The sequence below is a fragment of the Prosopis cineraria genome, unplaced genomic scaffold, assembly GCF_029017545.1.
Source record: "Prosopis cineraria cultivar Desert tree isolate PC_DT_omini unplaced genomic scaffold, ASM2901754v1 PC1141, whole genome shotgun sequence".
In the NCBI taxonomy this organism is placed as follows: Eukaryota; Viridiplantae; Streptophyta; class Magnoliopsida; order Fabales; family Fabaceae; genus Prosopis; species Prosopis cineraria.
Window position 1 is genome coordinate 1,540 of NW_026556466.1, and position 15,416 is coordinate 16,955.

The following is a 15,416-nucleotide window of genomic DNA, read 5'->3' on the forward strand; positions in this document are numbered from 1 at the left end:
CAAAATTGAAAAGTTATATGTGTATATATATGTGTGTGTGTGTATAATCTTAAGGATATAACTAACGTTTTTTAGCAAGTGTACATTTGATTAACTTTGTCTCATACTAAAGATCAAAGGAAGTATATAATTCAAATCTATCATATTTGCAATTATGCATGTGCCTTATTTTAAATGTAAGTAAAACATTTTCTTTATTAGCCACCGGACATGTTCGAAGATCCTGATATAAGGTTTATTTGAATATTTAGAGTTTGATCTTAGCTGGGGCAGACACAACCTCCATCAACTTGACATGGATGCTAGCCTTACTATTGAACAACAAACACGTCCTAAAGCGTGCCCAAGAGGAGGTCGATCATCACGTGGGCAAACAAAGATGGGTCCAAACTTTAGATATCAAAAACCTAATTTACCTTCAAGCTATTGTCAAAGAAACCCTAAGATTATACCCACCAGGTCCTCTCTTGGTCCCCCATGAAGCAACACAAGACTGTTGTATCTGTGGCTATTACGTCCCAAAAGGCACCAGAGTATTAGCTAATGTGTGGAAGCTCCACAGAGACCCAACCATTTGGTCACAGCCTGAAAAGTTCATGCCTGAGAGGTTCATCACAGAGAATGGAGATATTGACAATGAAGGTCACCATTTTCAGTACCTTCCTTTTGGGATTGGAAGAAGGGCTTGTCCTGGTTCGAATTTAGCAGTGCAAGTAAGTGTGTTGAGTCTAGCTCGTTTGCTTCAAGGGTTTGAGTTGGTGAACGTAGGTGGTGAACCAGTGGACATGAAAGAAGGCACAAGCATTACTTTGCCCAAGGCAACTCCATTGGAAGCTGTTCTAACCCCACGATGTTTACCTCATCAATATCAATTATTGTCGAAAACATCTTAACCACTGGAACAGGTTCCTACTGGTACTCATCTTGCCCTCGATCACATGGACAAGTGATCAATGATAAAAGAAAAATAAAGGGACAATGACATTCAAGGCCTTTTAAATTTATCCCAACAAAGGTCTATGAGTTTTGTTTTATATTAAAATACTGTCTTGTAAAGCATGTATATGTTATTAAAAACTAAATATTAACTTGTTAAGTTTCTAAGAAAATCCTAACAAAAAAATAAATTAAGGTTTAACTTTTAATAACACCATATACTTGTTTTCACATAACAAATCTGATGCAAAATTTATCAACCTTTATCGTGACAAATTTTCTTAAACGAGTCTTAACTAAAAAAAATTCTGCCCGTGCAAGGGCAAGAATAAAAACTAGGAGGAGGGGAGCATGAGAGAATATTTTCCCTTTAATTAGCAGTACACCATTTTCATTCAACTAAATTTTCAAATGGTGAGTTTCACTAAACTGTATTGTATGCACGTGCTGTGTGCGTGTGTATATGGTGTATTATATACGTCTAGCAATGTTTAGTTTTTTTTTTTTTTTTTTCCTTTCTCTCATCCATTCTTTTTTGGTTGGGTTAATTTGTGTAAAGCTTTGTTAAACTCCAAACTTATAATAAACGACAAAAATTGAAGAGGTTGTTTGCAAATCTCTGTACACAAATAGCTGGTGGGGTAAGTTGTGAAATATGTGGTGAGTTAGCTTCATTTTTTAATTTCATTTTATTTATATTATGATTTTTTTTATAATATATTAATTATGCGAAGATAAAATAGTAAATATTGTTATTGATTGGTCTTGCAAGTACACGGGAATGCTCATGGCAATAGAGAATTAATCCATAGTATTCCATAAACACACACACACACATAATTGCGAAGAGAAATTAAATTAAAGAACTAAAATTGCAACTAATAATTGTAAAAGCAATATGATAATCTGTGAGTTATTCCAATCAATAGAGCATATCAAAATTCATGATTTACATTATGGGATGACATATTCTCACTCATTTGACTGATATTAAGAACTATAGTGTCAACCATTAGGAATGTGTTCTAATTACCTTTTGATTTAACTTCATATTTATTAGATTCAAATTCACTCTTGTCTAACTCAATTATCTAATTAATATCAAAATTCAGGATATACATTATGGGATGACATATTCTCACTCATTTAATTGATCTTAAGCAACTATAGTGCCAACCATTAGGAATGTGTTCTAATTACCTTTTGATTTAGCTTCATATTTATTAGATTCAAATTCACTCTCATCTAACACAATTATCTAATTAAGCCTTGAAATTATAATTTAAGTCAAGATGAATCTAAAAGCCCTCTCTTGACTCTTATTTACATTCATCTTTCTAAGTTTAGATTTGCTCTTCACCAAACATACATACCCACATATAATGGTGGCAAAACATAGGGATAGAAATAGATTAGGCTGAATTAAGCTTTAACCAAATAGGCCTAAACTTAACTTGAAACTTGTATAATATTATTTTTCACGACTCAAGTATGAGTTTATCTAAAGCCCACCTTAATTTTGAAGTTTATTTAAAAGTTTATTTTAATGGGAATCTTTTAAATAAACTTACATATTAATTTTAAACGTCTTAAATTTATTTTAAGATTATTAAAATTTACATTTATATAATATGATTTATCAATTCCAATACATAGTGTGCATTTGATTTTTAATTTACATTTAGTAAAAATCTATTTCGATGATCTAACTATTAATTGGATTTGACAAAATGACATCTCATATGTGATTTAAATATACTTTTGAGAATTATCCAAACAAGCCCATACTAATTAAGATGATTTACCAACTATAATACAAAAACAAAAAAATGACATTAAAATTAATATATAAATTTAATATGATTGAAAATATAATTAAAAATAAAAAAAATATAATAATGTGTATATAAATTATATATATAAAAAGCTGGCTTACTAGGCTTATAAATTAAACCTTATAAAACTAAGTTTAATTTATTTAATTAAATATGCCAAATTAAAAATCTAAACTAAACTTGGTCATATTTAACAAACAGGCAAGGTTTACTTGAAAGCCAAGTCATAAATTCCTATTAGAGCATGACCTATTTCCACCACCTTAGCCATAATTACAATCCAACGAAAAAAGCGAATAAAGATAAATATAATTGATGGATCAAACCGAAGAATAAAGAGAAAGTCAATCGTTATGGCTAATTAGACTTCTCCACATCCATGATTGAGCTTCACACAAAAGAAATTAAACACGTTAACAGTACGAAATTCTCAAATCATAAGAGAAGGAAACTAATGAATAGAATAGAGGAAGTGGAAGAACAATCAACGCCCTCACTTATCAGAATCTTATTTGCCTCCGCCGTAATAAATTGCTCAAAAAACTCTTGGAAGCTCCGAAATAGGCTTAGCTTTCAAGAGAACTGATTGGATACTTTAGATGATTTTTGCAGATCAATTCATCTAACTAGGAAAGAGAGAGAAGAGAGGTTAAATGAAGTAGAAATGGAAGCCAAGGGTGCGCCTGATGAGCTTAGAATTCACATACAATGATACAAAACAAAACTGTCACCGTTATGTCGTCGGAGAAGCGCCTCCTCACTCCTCCGTCGATCTCCTTCAAGTCTGAGTATCTCATCTCTCAATCTGACTCTTTCTCTGCGCTTCCTCTGATCTGATCTGTTTGGTGAACCCGATCGAGTTTATTCTTCTACCGTGTGCTTCAACTTGTTGCAGTGCTTCCTTGGAGGGAACGATGTGTTTCGTCGGACTTCTTGTCTTCTTGACGGTTGTGGCGAGGAACGACGGGAACTACGCCTTCCACGATGGTAAACAAATGGGCTTGGTTTATACTTTATACATACATACATACATATATATATATACACCCTTTTAATACAGGGTATTTTGGTCTTTGTGTTATTGGAGGTCTTTAATACTCATTTTTTCTATCGAGCTTGGAATGCGCAATCCATATTCCATAGGAAGTCGCAGATATTTCATCGTCGAGCTAATGACAGTTGTTTTGTTTTGTTCTGGTCCATTTGCAAGTTAATTGGTTTCTCAACTGTGCCTGTTTTTCTGATTTGCTTTGTCTTGAGCGGCTTGTTCTGTTCCTTTTCTTTGGCCCCTTCTCAACTGATTGATGGTCGCCGTAGTCAATAGTCTTCATAACTCGGAGGAGATTAATTGGTGATAGATTCAGGGAAATTTAATCTTCAGCAGATTGTTTGGATCCTTCAATTTCCTGTATAGAGAACGTTGATATTGGTATTTTGTTTTTGTCTTTCTTTGTTCATTAATTTCTGGGTTCTTTACATCCGAGTATTGCTGGTGTCTTCTGATAGCATTCTTTCGCTCAGTTTTGGGAAGTTCTCTTTATCTGTATAACTGAAATTTGCACTTTACTCTTTTGTTTCCCCGTTTTCGTTTTTCAAATTTAAAAAAAAAAATGAAGGAAACGGAAACACCTGACAGGGTAATCGAGGCCTATTCTTATTTCATTCGTATCCTTTGCTCGAACTCAGTAATATTGTTTCTTTTATTTTATTAGCATGTCAATTCATCTAGATCAGTGAAGTGCTGGGTCCTTCTGAAATAACTGGTATAATCATTGTGGTATTTCCTGTTTTAATTGTTTGCTTTATATTGTAGAGCCTTTCTATCCTCATTTCCTCATACCGCGTTTCTATAATTTCTGCGGAAGAAATGGCTACCAACTTTTGGACATCGTCTCATTAGTATGTTTCATTTCCAATATCTTTCTATTCTTTGTTCTATCCTTCTGTTGTTCGCCCGCCCCTTCCTCTTCTCCTATGCCATCTATTAATAGGGTTTGGCTATGCACCTTGCAGTAAGCAGCTTGTAGACCAAGAAGATGTGGATAGGGTAAACCCACTCGACAAGGAAAAGGGTATCACACTTGAGGATTTTAAGCTCATAAAGATGCACATGGCTAATTGTAAGCTCCCCTTTCCTGTCTATCCTTGTCTTTCTGTAATCCCGGAGGTCCATGTGCAATTTGATTCTCTTTTGTTCTGTCAGCATTTCATTTCAGCTTTTGTTTAAATTTTCATTTTCGCTATTGTTATTTTACTTGCTATATGGTGACTGATGCTAACTTCACAGTTAGCTCTAGCTGTTTTTGCTGATGTTAACAGCCTTTGGTTTGTGTGTAATGGACTGATCTCTATTTCTGATGGAAACTTTCGTATTGATCACTATTCCCTAAAGTCACTCAAGTCTTCTATGGATTTTCTTTGCTTATTCTAGTGTTTGGGACTTTGAAAGAAATTTATGGAGTCTGGTATGGGAAAACAATTGTTTGGTTTCTTTGGTATTCCAAACCTCACCCTAAAAAATAGAAGTTTAAGTTAATAGATAGTTATTTGAAAATTTTGAACTCCTCTATTTTCTCCCTAGCTTCTTAGTCAAAATAAACCATGAGAAGGAGTTAGTATGAATTTCATGACACTATTTTATTTGCTAGCTTGATCTGTCATTGTTTACTTCTAATGAATTTCTGCTTCTTTTTCTTCTCTGTGCAGATATCTCAAAATTGGCTCAAAATGTTAAAGTTAGGCAGAGGTGCGAGCTGAATTACCCAATCTTTACTTTTTTTTAATCTGCTTATGCTGTCACAGTTTGCCTAATAATTTCATTGAGAATAGTTTGGACATTTTTATTTTATTTCACTTTATGTAAAAGAACTTCAGTGCTGGATTTTTTTCATGCTTTTGATCCTTGTGTTTGTTACCTTACATGCTTGAATTTGTGCAACTTTGTCACTTCATGGCCAAGACCATTTGTATGCTGATCTCTTAGAGCATTGCTAATGTCTTCACTGCTTTGTGCATGTTATCATGGAATTCCAATACTTGAATATTATGCATATGACAACCTTTATGTGAATCAAGCTTGTTGCTATTGCGTGTTGGTTCAAGACTAAGTCATCATTGAAAATTTTAGGGATACATGGTAGCTGGTTGTTTTGATCTAATCCTTGTTAATCACATGAGTTCATTTAATACAAAAAAAAAATTAAAGATATGTGATGTTCAACATGGAAACATATGATGTGGGGTAGACTGTAGAGTTTGACTGCCTGCTGTCAATGGTAATTAAGTAATCAGTAGTTCCCTTTTTCCCTTGTTTGGATTAATGCGATCTTTCATCAATCAAACTTGCAGTAAAGTTACACTCTACATTTGTTTCAATAAGACGAACATATAAAAGATGTCTATACTGTTCTGTTATAAGCTATGGCTCTTGTTTCTTCTTTTTTTAAAATTACTGTCTATTTTAAGATTTTGTAATTCCAGCTGTATATCAACAATAGTAAAATATTGTAGATTTCTATGTAAATATTTATACTGTGGAGGAATTGTTTTAGTTTCATTCCATTTCAAGGGGAGATTCTATTTTGAAGAAGAGGCCTTGGTGTGAGGAATAGCTAAACTTCTGTTCCTTCTTTGTTTTTGCTTCATATTTCTTTCCTTTTTTTCCCTGTTCATATACTTCTTCAATGCTTGAATTTCTCCTTGACGATTTTTTGTCAAAGTAGGTCATGTTTGAATTTTGAAACCCCTTGAAAAAGGGTGGGGGATACATGAGTGAAGTAACTGAACAAGAAGTTAATGGGGACATGAACATGATAAATATTGAGTATGCCGCCTTACTGGGTGGTTTGACAATTGTTATAATTGAGTATATTATTTTGACCCTGTTAATTTATATACAGTTAACTGTCGTTTTTGCTTTTAAGTTGTTTCATTTGTGGTAAAGGCAATTAAAGGTTGTGTCTTGTGTCGGGGTTGGAGTAGATTAGGAACTTAATATATTTTACTCTCTTATATCACTTTAAATGAAATGGATGCTAATGTGAGGGTCATCAAATTTAAAAAAGCAACCATGATACACTTGTGAAATGATGGTTGAAAGGGTAGAAACTCTGACATATTATGATAGATCATCTCAGAAGAATTTCTCTATCCATTGCTTGAATTTACATGCATGTCAAACTTAAGTTATATCCCTTTATCAAGTAAAATGATTTGAAATGATTTTTCTACTATATTCTTGATTTTGATAAAATTGAGAGGATTTTGTAAGTGAAAATCTCATGTAATATCATTTGTCTTTTTTGTGCAAAATGTCACTGCAATCATTAATATTTTGGTCAATCTTTCAGGGTTGTTGCTACTGCAGTTACATACATGAGACGTGTTTACACAAGGTATTCAGACTTGAGGGGCAGTGTGAGATATTGCTTACACCAGCTACTGCAGTTACATTATTAATATCATTGTATCTTATATTGTTTGTTTTTTATTCTCTGTTTTATTTTTTAAGTTCTAGTGGTTTTAGATTTTAGTTATATATAATTTTAATAATTATTAATTTGGAAATTTTCATAATAAAAAGATAGAAATGAATTTTTTAATAAAAAATAATTTTCTTTATTATTCATAATTAAAACGACTTCTTTTATTATGTTTTAATGGTAATGATGTTATAAATAATTATTTTGACATATTTTATTATTAATATTAATAATAATGACTAAAATAGGTATTTTGAACTAAACGACCTGTTTTATTACAATTTATTAATTATTAATGATTTTAAAGTATAAATATATTAATATATCTTAGTATTGATCATAATTAAAGTCAATTGTTTTATAAAACTTTTATAATAAAGGTACTATAGTCATTCATATTGACTTTCTCTCCATCACATGATTATTTTCATCCAACCAAACATAAATTTACCCATCAAGCCATTTTCCTTTCCATTTCGTGCCAAATCTTTCTTTCCATCCTTTCTTTTCTATTTCCTTCTAAACGTTTGGTAATTATAAATTTATCAAATGTGTCAGCAGTTGGCATTTTTCCTTTCTCTTCCTTTCCTTTCCTTTCCTTCTAAATACATTCTTCCAATTCAACGGCCCCTTAATGTTAGTCAAGACAGTAATGCTATGGCCTTACGACCCGCTAGGATTGGATGGTCATCAATTCAAATCTAGGGGGAAGTTGATGGCTGGTGCTTAACAAAATTCATTGACGAGCTTAAAAGACATGACTCATCTTGTGTAGGTGACTCAAAATGTGTCTGTTATGATGGTTGAGTACTGACACTGGGTGCTACCTATATTCCCTGGTAAGGACCCTATCGGGCGGTTGTTTAAGGTTAAGAGTTATTCATGCGGTGATGGTATTTAGGAGGAAGAGAAACTAATTTTGGCCGTTGGTCTAGAAGGCAAGGCACTTAAGTGGTTTCAATGGTGGGAAACCAGCGCTCCTTTTCATACTCTCTCTTATCTATAGATATGCTTCTAGTCATTTTGCAAAACATATTTATCTTTCTGCAGTTACTTTCCATCACAATCCTTTTTCCTGAATTTATGTTTCCTCATTAGTTGTTTCAATCTCCTACTTTTGAATTGACATTTTGATTTAGAAGTTTTGAATGCCTTTGTGCTTTGTCTGGCTTTTTGGGTTGCTCTATTTTACATTTTTTATTCAAGCCCACCGAGAGTATAAAGTCCTAACTGCACGTGCACTTTCAGAAAGAGTATGAGTGAGTATGATCCACGTCTGGTGGCTCCAACCTGCTTGTACCTGGCATCAAAAGCAGAAGAAAGCACAGTGCAGGCTAGGTTGCTTGTATTTTACATTAAAAAATTATGTGAGCACTTACTTTATTTCTCCTTCTCCCCCTCTTCCCCCCTCTCCTGGCTAGTTCTAAAGTGAAAAGTGAGTTATTTTTATCTTGAAACTTCTCTTTAACATTAAAAATGCCCATTTTGCTGAAATGACAACATTATTGTTTTTGCAGATTCTGATGACAAGTACCGATTTGAGATCAAGGACATACTTGAAATGGAAATGAAGATTTTGGAGGCACTTAACTATTACTTGGTTGTTTTCCACCCTTATCGTTCATTGTCTCAGTAAGTAATTGATCAGCTTACTTGTTTATTTTACAAACACACCTCTTCAAATTAAGGTAAAATATGCAAATAACCCTTCGAATCTGACCCTTTATTTGTTAAATTAAATCCTTGGTAATTTTGTAATTAGATGATTCAATGACACATTTAGTCTTTTTGTTGAAATTTAAATTCTAGAAACAGAGCTAGCTAGGTCTAGAAGAGCATGTCATATATGTCCTTGATTGAAGTTTGCCTACAACTATGGTGGCGGGGAAGATAGATCTAGCATTCAGCTGACTTAGAAGATAGTTAATGTCTCTTGCTCGTCTGATTTCCAACTCCAATTTCTCATACCCTTGTAGTGTCTGTTCGCACAATGGGGCTCTAGCTTTCTTTTACCTAATTTATATCAGCTTCTTCATCAAAGTGATTTTAGAGCAATTATTTCTGCCTTAGTCTAGGACTTTATAGAAGATGAGATCTTTTAAAATCACTGGGAAGCTTTTCCTTCTTTCTTTTCTTTTCCCCTTCTTTTGGGGAGGTGGGGGGGATGTCCAATAGCAGTAGCAGATCGGCGGAATTAAACACTAGTACACTGTAGAAATGGAGAATTGAAACGCCATATGGATTATTACTGCAATGTGGATCTTCTTAAGAGCTTTTACCTTAGATGTTTACTTCATGGGATTAGCACATCATTCTGATTATACTCTGATATGGTAATAGTTGCACAGATTCTTATTCATGATTGAGCCACACCTAAGACCATATCCTTTACCTTGTATATTGGAATTATATCTCTGTCTTCGTTGCTGGCTTGACCTTAGAATTTGCTTGATCTTTCAAGCCTTTCCCTTCTCAAATCTACAAGCTGAATAAATACCAATAATCAGTTGGTTAACTAACACAGATCCTAAGTTAACTGAAGTTGACTGCATAATTGGTCCTATAGTCTTCATAATCTCTTGCAGTTCTATTTGGTGTTTGTTTATTGTTATCGTTGTGATTTTTCTCCAGGTTGCTCCAGGATGCTGGGTTGAATGATATCAGCATGACTCAAATAACATGGTGAGAATTCATTGATTTTGAAATTATTGGAGTAGCTTATGGCCAGTTTTTTTCTTTCCTTTTTTTTTCATTTTGATAATTTTCCCTTTTTTCTTGCCTCTCCCCTCTGTTGCATGCTTTCTCCAGTCACCATGATTTTACATTTGGCTGTTGCTTGTTTGCAAAGGAGAAAACGTCAAAGGCATTGGCATTGAAAGTTTCCTGGATAAAGCATATACTTATTTTTCCTACCTTCCCTGTAGGGTTGTGTTCAAAGTTTCTCCTTGGAGTGTAGACCCAAAAAAAAAAAAGGGACAAAAACAAAAGCTGATTCCACTCATTATATGCAGAGAGATAGGATAGCTTTGTTATATCTTTTAGGTCCTTTATCTCTATATCTTTTGGTTTCTTTGTTTTTGAAGGTTGTCTTATCCAAGGTAGCCAACATCTAGGTCTAAACTTCAAAGATCTTACGATTTCACATTCCCAAATAACCCTAGTAGTCTCTAGCATATGAAGATCTAAATTAAATATTGATTTTAATTTTATGATCTTACTATCTTTTTGATATTATGGCATTTTGGTTTTTGGGCATTTCTTTCCCTTGAAGTAGGATTCTGTGAGTATCTTTGTACCAGAAAACATGGTTATTTTTTTTCCTTTTGCCAGCAAGTAATAAAACCTTGTTTTGCATTATTTGATCTTGTTGCAAAGTGCCAACTGTATTATTCTCCATATTGTAGTTTTTCCTCTTTAATAATTTTTTTATCTTACATATATAGAAGAAAGACACACGCACACATCTTGCTGATGCTTTTGGCGTTCACCAATTATCATAATGGTCAGCCACGCTGATTGCTTGAGCTAATGTTTTCTTTTGCTTATTTTTTGTGTTGAAGGATTTTTTTTTTTCTTTTCTTAAGAAAAGCATTATCTTGTGATTATCACTGCTCCTTTTATATTAATATACCATGTCATAAACAGAAATTGTTGATGCCCACAGGGGACTTATAAATGACACCTACAAGATGGACCTAATTCTTGTGCATCCTCCACATCTGATTGCTTTAGCATGCTTATACATTGCTAGTGTGCTCAGGGAGAAAGACACCACTGCTTGGTTTGAAGAACTTCGTGTTGATATGAATGTGGTGAGTATTTCATTAGATTTACATGTATGCACTTTGTTGCTTGTAATTTTTCCTTCTCTTTTACACATTTTCTTGATCACGTCTAGTGCAAACTTTTTTCTTGAAAACTTGAAACATGGTAGCCTGATACTTAAACTCGAAAACTTGGCATCATGGAAGGAGTTTTCCTATTTTCAATTTAGTTTCTGTCTTGAATTCATTAAAAATATTGGGAAAGCATAACTATTGGTCCTTGTAGTTTTAACATATTCTATTAATTTTTTTGTCGCTTTAGGTCTCTCTAGTTTATCCTGTTTGCAACGTTAGTCCTATTTTTGAATATATTTAAGAGAATGATAAGGTGACATTAACGATGTTAAATATGTTAATTTGTGACTAACGTTGTTAATTTGTACTGAGGTAGAATTATGATTCAACAGATTGAAACATGAAACATGAAACAAAATGGGGTGGACAGTGTTGTTAATTTGTTGAATCGTAATTCCACCTCAACATGGACTAACGGTATTAGTCACATGTCAGCATATTTGATTCTATTATTGTCACCTCTTCGTCTTTCTGGGTATATTAAAAAAATAGAGGGATTTTTACAGACAGGATAAACGAAAGGGATTTGGAACAATGAAAAAAACTATAAAGACCTATATCAAAACACATTAAAACTATAGGGACCAATAATTATGTTTTCCCAAAAATATATTATTGTCAGAAAATGCTGAACATAGAAATATGGTCCTGATAAATTACGAAGTGGCTGGGCTTTCATTTTTGGAGGGTGGGGAGATTGGTAAAGGGGCTTGGTCGAGGAAATAACAATGCTGTTTCTTACAGTTAATTTGTGGTCTAGGATTATCAAACTGTTTAGTTCATCGGACTGTCAGTTAATTGTCAGCCAAATGCGAAGCTTGAATAATGTCTCATCATCTTATAGCCCCTTTATTCTGTTGCTGAATTAATTTATCGGAGTTACACTTGAGGCCTGTTTCACTGGATATGTTGTTTTTCTGTAAATCATTTTTCGAAAATTTACTTCTTCCCATTAGAATAATAATGGAAAATCAGTTTAGCTTTGGCCATTTGTCAATATTATTCATGTTTTGAGATTTTTTTTTTTGAAAAAGAAAACTTCTTGTTTTTATTATAAGGTTATTGTTGTCTGAAGAGGGTGAGTTTCTAGTATGCTTCAATTTCTTCCTTATCAGCTGCATTTGAAATTCAGATTTTGTTGTGATTTTTCAGAGACAGGCAGAATTCTTGAAAAAAAAAATGTAGAAACACAGCTCACCCACTTCCTTACAATTGTCTTGGCAGTGTCCTGAAAACTTGGGGCTTGTTTGATTTTATTCTCTATCTCTATATTAATATAAAATAATTATGTAAAGTAATTTTTTGGAACTCATTTTGGAAACGGAAAGTGGAAAAAAAAAATCTGTTTGAATCATTATTAAGAAAAACATATCTAAAGAATTGTTTACTTTTTTAACATAATTGTCATTAATAAAAACATAATGTTTTCTATCTTTTCTCTAATTTTGCAGAATAAAAAGGAACAAAACATTCAAAAGATGGTTTTTTTTTTTGGCCTAAATTTCAAAAGATGTTTTGGTTTTTTGGTTTTCTGGAACAACTTCTAATTTTCTTGTCTTTTAGAACAAATAATAGAAAACACATTTTTTTTTATTCCATCTTCTGGTATCTTGGAAAACCTTGGGGTATTGCCACTATTCGTCCAGACTAATAGAAAACACATTTTTAAATAGGTTTTTGTTTTTCAAAATGAAAAACTGTTCTGAAAACAGGATATCATACATGCCATTGATCTTCATAGCAGCTAAGTGGTGAAATCTGGTATTGTTCTTTTGACAGGTGAAAAATATATCAATGGAGATTCTTGATTTCTATGAAAGCAATAGGATGTTCACAGACGAGAGGATCAATGCTGCTCTCAACAAGCTGGGCTCCAGGTCTTAAAAGCTCTGTCTTCTTCAGTTGAGTTATTAATAATAAATCATGTGGAAGGAAAATCTGATCCCAGAGCTATGCACAATTCTTTGCCATAGCTTCCTCTACATAAAAGCTCATCTTCTAGTGAACTTCCAAGGGCATGTTATGCTTTAGAACATTCTCTGAAAGTCATCACTAGTGAGCTCAAAATGATTAAATGTGAGACCACAGATTACTGGATTGGTTTTAACATGTCGGTGATCTGTGACTTTCATTTCATTCAAGCTGAAGCGTGTTTGTTAGAGAATTATATGTGGGATCTTATGTATTGCATGAAGTTAAAGGAATGAATAGACTATTTTATAATTTTTGAACAGTACAGTCTTTTTTTAATATTTTAAATTTATATATGATGTAATTTTTCCCTTTAATATTTAAAAATGATGCATTGGACATCTTGTTATTAAAAAAATCAACTTTAACTATTAGATGATTCAAAAAAATTATAGAAAAGAATGTTAAAATTATAAAAAAGTTTCTTATAAGAAAAGTAATATTGATTAAGTTTTTAAAATAGTGTTATAATTTATTAGTCTTCCAAAATTTATAAGTCTTTCTTTAAAAGTTTACAGTTATTATAAAAAATTCTTTCATTTATAAATGAATAATATATTAAGTTGTAAATTTTTAGAGAATTTTTAAAGGATAAATGTTGAATTGGGTTTTAAATTATATGTTCAGGAGCATCTGGATTTCAAACTCATTTTTAATGTAGTATTTTTTTTTTAACTTTTGAAAACAGTATGGTTATTTTATGTAATTTTTTGTCTTTTTTTTAATAATTTTTTGTTCTTTTTTATAAATTTGGAAGTCCTTTTCTATGATTTTCTCTTTTGGTAAATCACTGTTGTTAATGGTTAGGGTTATATTATACTTTTTTTAAAATTTGAAAAGAAATATTGTATAAAAAAAGAGGTAGGATTCTAAACGTTTTAATTGTATGGTTCAAAGGTGAAATTGCCATTTAATTTATTTTTAAATTTCAAAAGTTAACTTATAAATTATGTGTTATTACTTGACTTGTAAATAACAATAATAAACTTATTATATATACATCTATATTAAATTATTAATATTCTAATAAAATATTATAAAACAAATATATTTTTTAATTATTTATTGATGTTGTTGCTAGCAATTATGATATGTTAATCACTTGGTAGTTAATTAAAATGGCCAGTCAAAATTATATTTTAGTATTTTACATGGGTAAAATAATATTTGTATCCTAACTGGTGTTTTGGATTTCAATTGAATATAATTGATTTGAAAAAAAATTGATTAATATAATTAATTTGAAATAAATTGATTATGTTATGTGGCATATAGTTGATTAATAAAATTGATTGATAAGATAGATTTTAATCAGAATTGAAAAGCAAAATTAAAAAGCAGGAAAAAAATAAGGTAAATCATAGTTTTTATACAAATATATCTAAACACACCTGCTACATTTTAGAATCGATTATGAATACAAAAATTACATTTTCAAAAAAATATCTAAACACCCATTATATATGTCAAAATTAATTATAAATTTAAAATTATAGTTTTTTAAACATATCTAAACACCTTCCATACATGTCAAAATTAATTATGAACTCAAAATCATGACTACTTGTTTTTCAATTCAATTTTTTAATTATACATTTCTAAAAATTATCCAACAATCATATAAATTATTTACAAATCATATTCTTTGGTTCATAATTAATTTTGACATAATAAAAGGTGTTTGGATATTTTTGAGAAAATTATGGTTTGGATTCATAATTAATTTTAGCATGTATAATAGGTGTTTGGATATTTTAAGAAAACATGATTTTAGATTCATAATTGATTTTAACATGTAACATAAGTGTTTGAGTAATTTTGTCAAAACATTTTTTAATTATTTATTGGTATTGTTGCTAGCAATTATGATATGTAATCACTTGGTAGTTAGTTAATTAAAATGGCCAGTCAAAATATATTTTAGTATTCTACATGGGTAAAATAATATTTGTATCCTAACATCTATATGCAATTTTCTATGCCTTTTTTTGTAGTTTTAAGGTCCCTTTTCAAAGTTTTTAAAGAAATAATAATAATTAGGTCGCAAAACACTAAATTAATCATAATTAAATTTCAACAAAATTTTCTACAAAATTAATTATAAATATCAATTCCAAACATTACAAACAAAAATTTTTATTACAATTTAAAAATTACATTTGATACTTAAATACTTATATGCAACTGAAACTCCCTAAATTTATAATTATTTGGATTGATATTTTAAACTAATTTTTCAAAAAAAAAATTATTGAGGACTTAATTGTTATTAATTTAGAGTTTAAAATCTAACT

General features: G+C 31.3%; 1 protein-coding gene and 1 pseudogene across 2 annotated transcripts; both read left to right on the plus strand.

Annotated features, from left to right (window-relative positions):
• The first annotated feature begins 233 nt into the window (after positions 1-233).
• Positions 234-1,093, plus strand: LOC129299382 (cytochrome P450 CYP82J17-like; annotated as a pseudogene).
• Positions 1,094-3,207: 2,114 nt separating this feature from the next.
• LOC129299380 (cyclin-C1-2-like) lies at positions 3,208-13,258 on the plus strand. 2 transcript variants are annotated; one of them, XM_054937853.1, is made up of 10 exons: positions 3,208-3,758; positions 4,587-4,670; positions 4,785-4,891; positions 5,478-5,517; positions 7,121-7,165; positions 8,501-8,619; positions 8,770-8,884; positions 9,884-9,934; positions 10,917-11,064; positions 12,931-13,258. In XM_054937853.1, exons 2-10 carry the CDS (start codon positions 4,639-4,641, stop codon positions 13,033-13,035), a joined length of 762 nt encoding a protein of 253 aa, XP_054793828.1. In that variant the 5' UTR covers positions 3,208-3,758; positions 4,587-4,638; the 3' UTR covers positions 13,036-13,258. The 2 variants fall into 2 exon arrangements, with proteins under 2 accessions (XP_054793828.1, XP_054793827.1); XM_054937852.1 differs by lacking the exon at positions 3,208-3,758 and adding an exon at positions 3,894-4,200 and having other exon boundaries at positions 4,585-4,670.
• Positions 13,259-15,416: the final 2,158 nt, after the last annotated feature.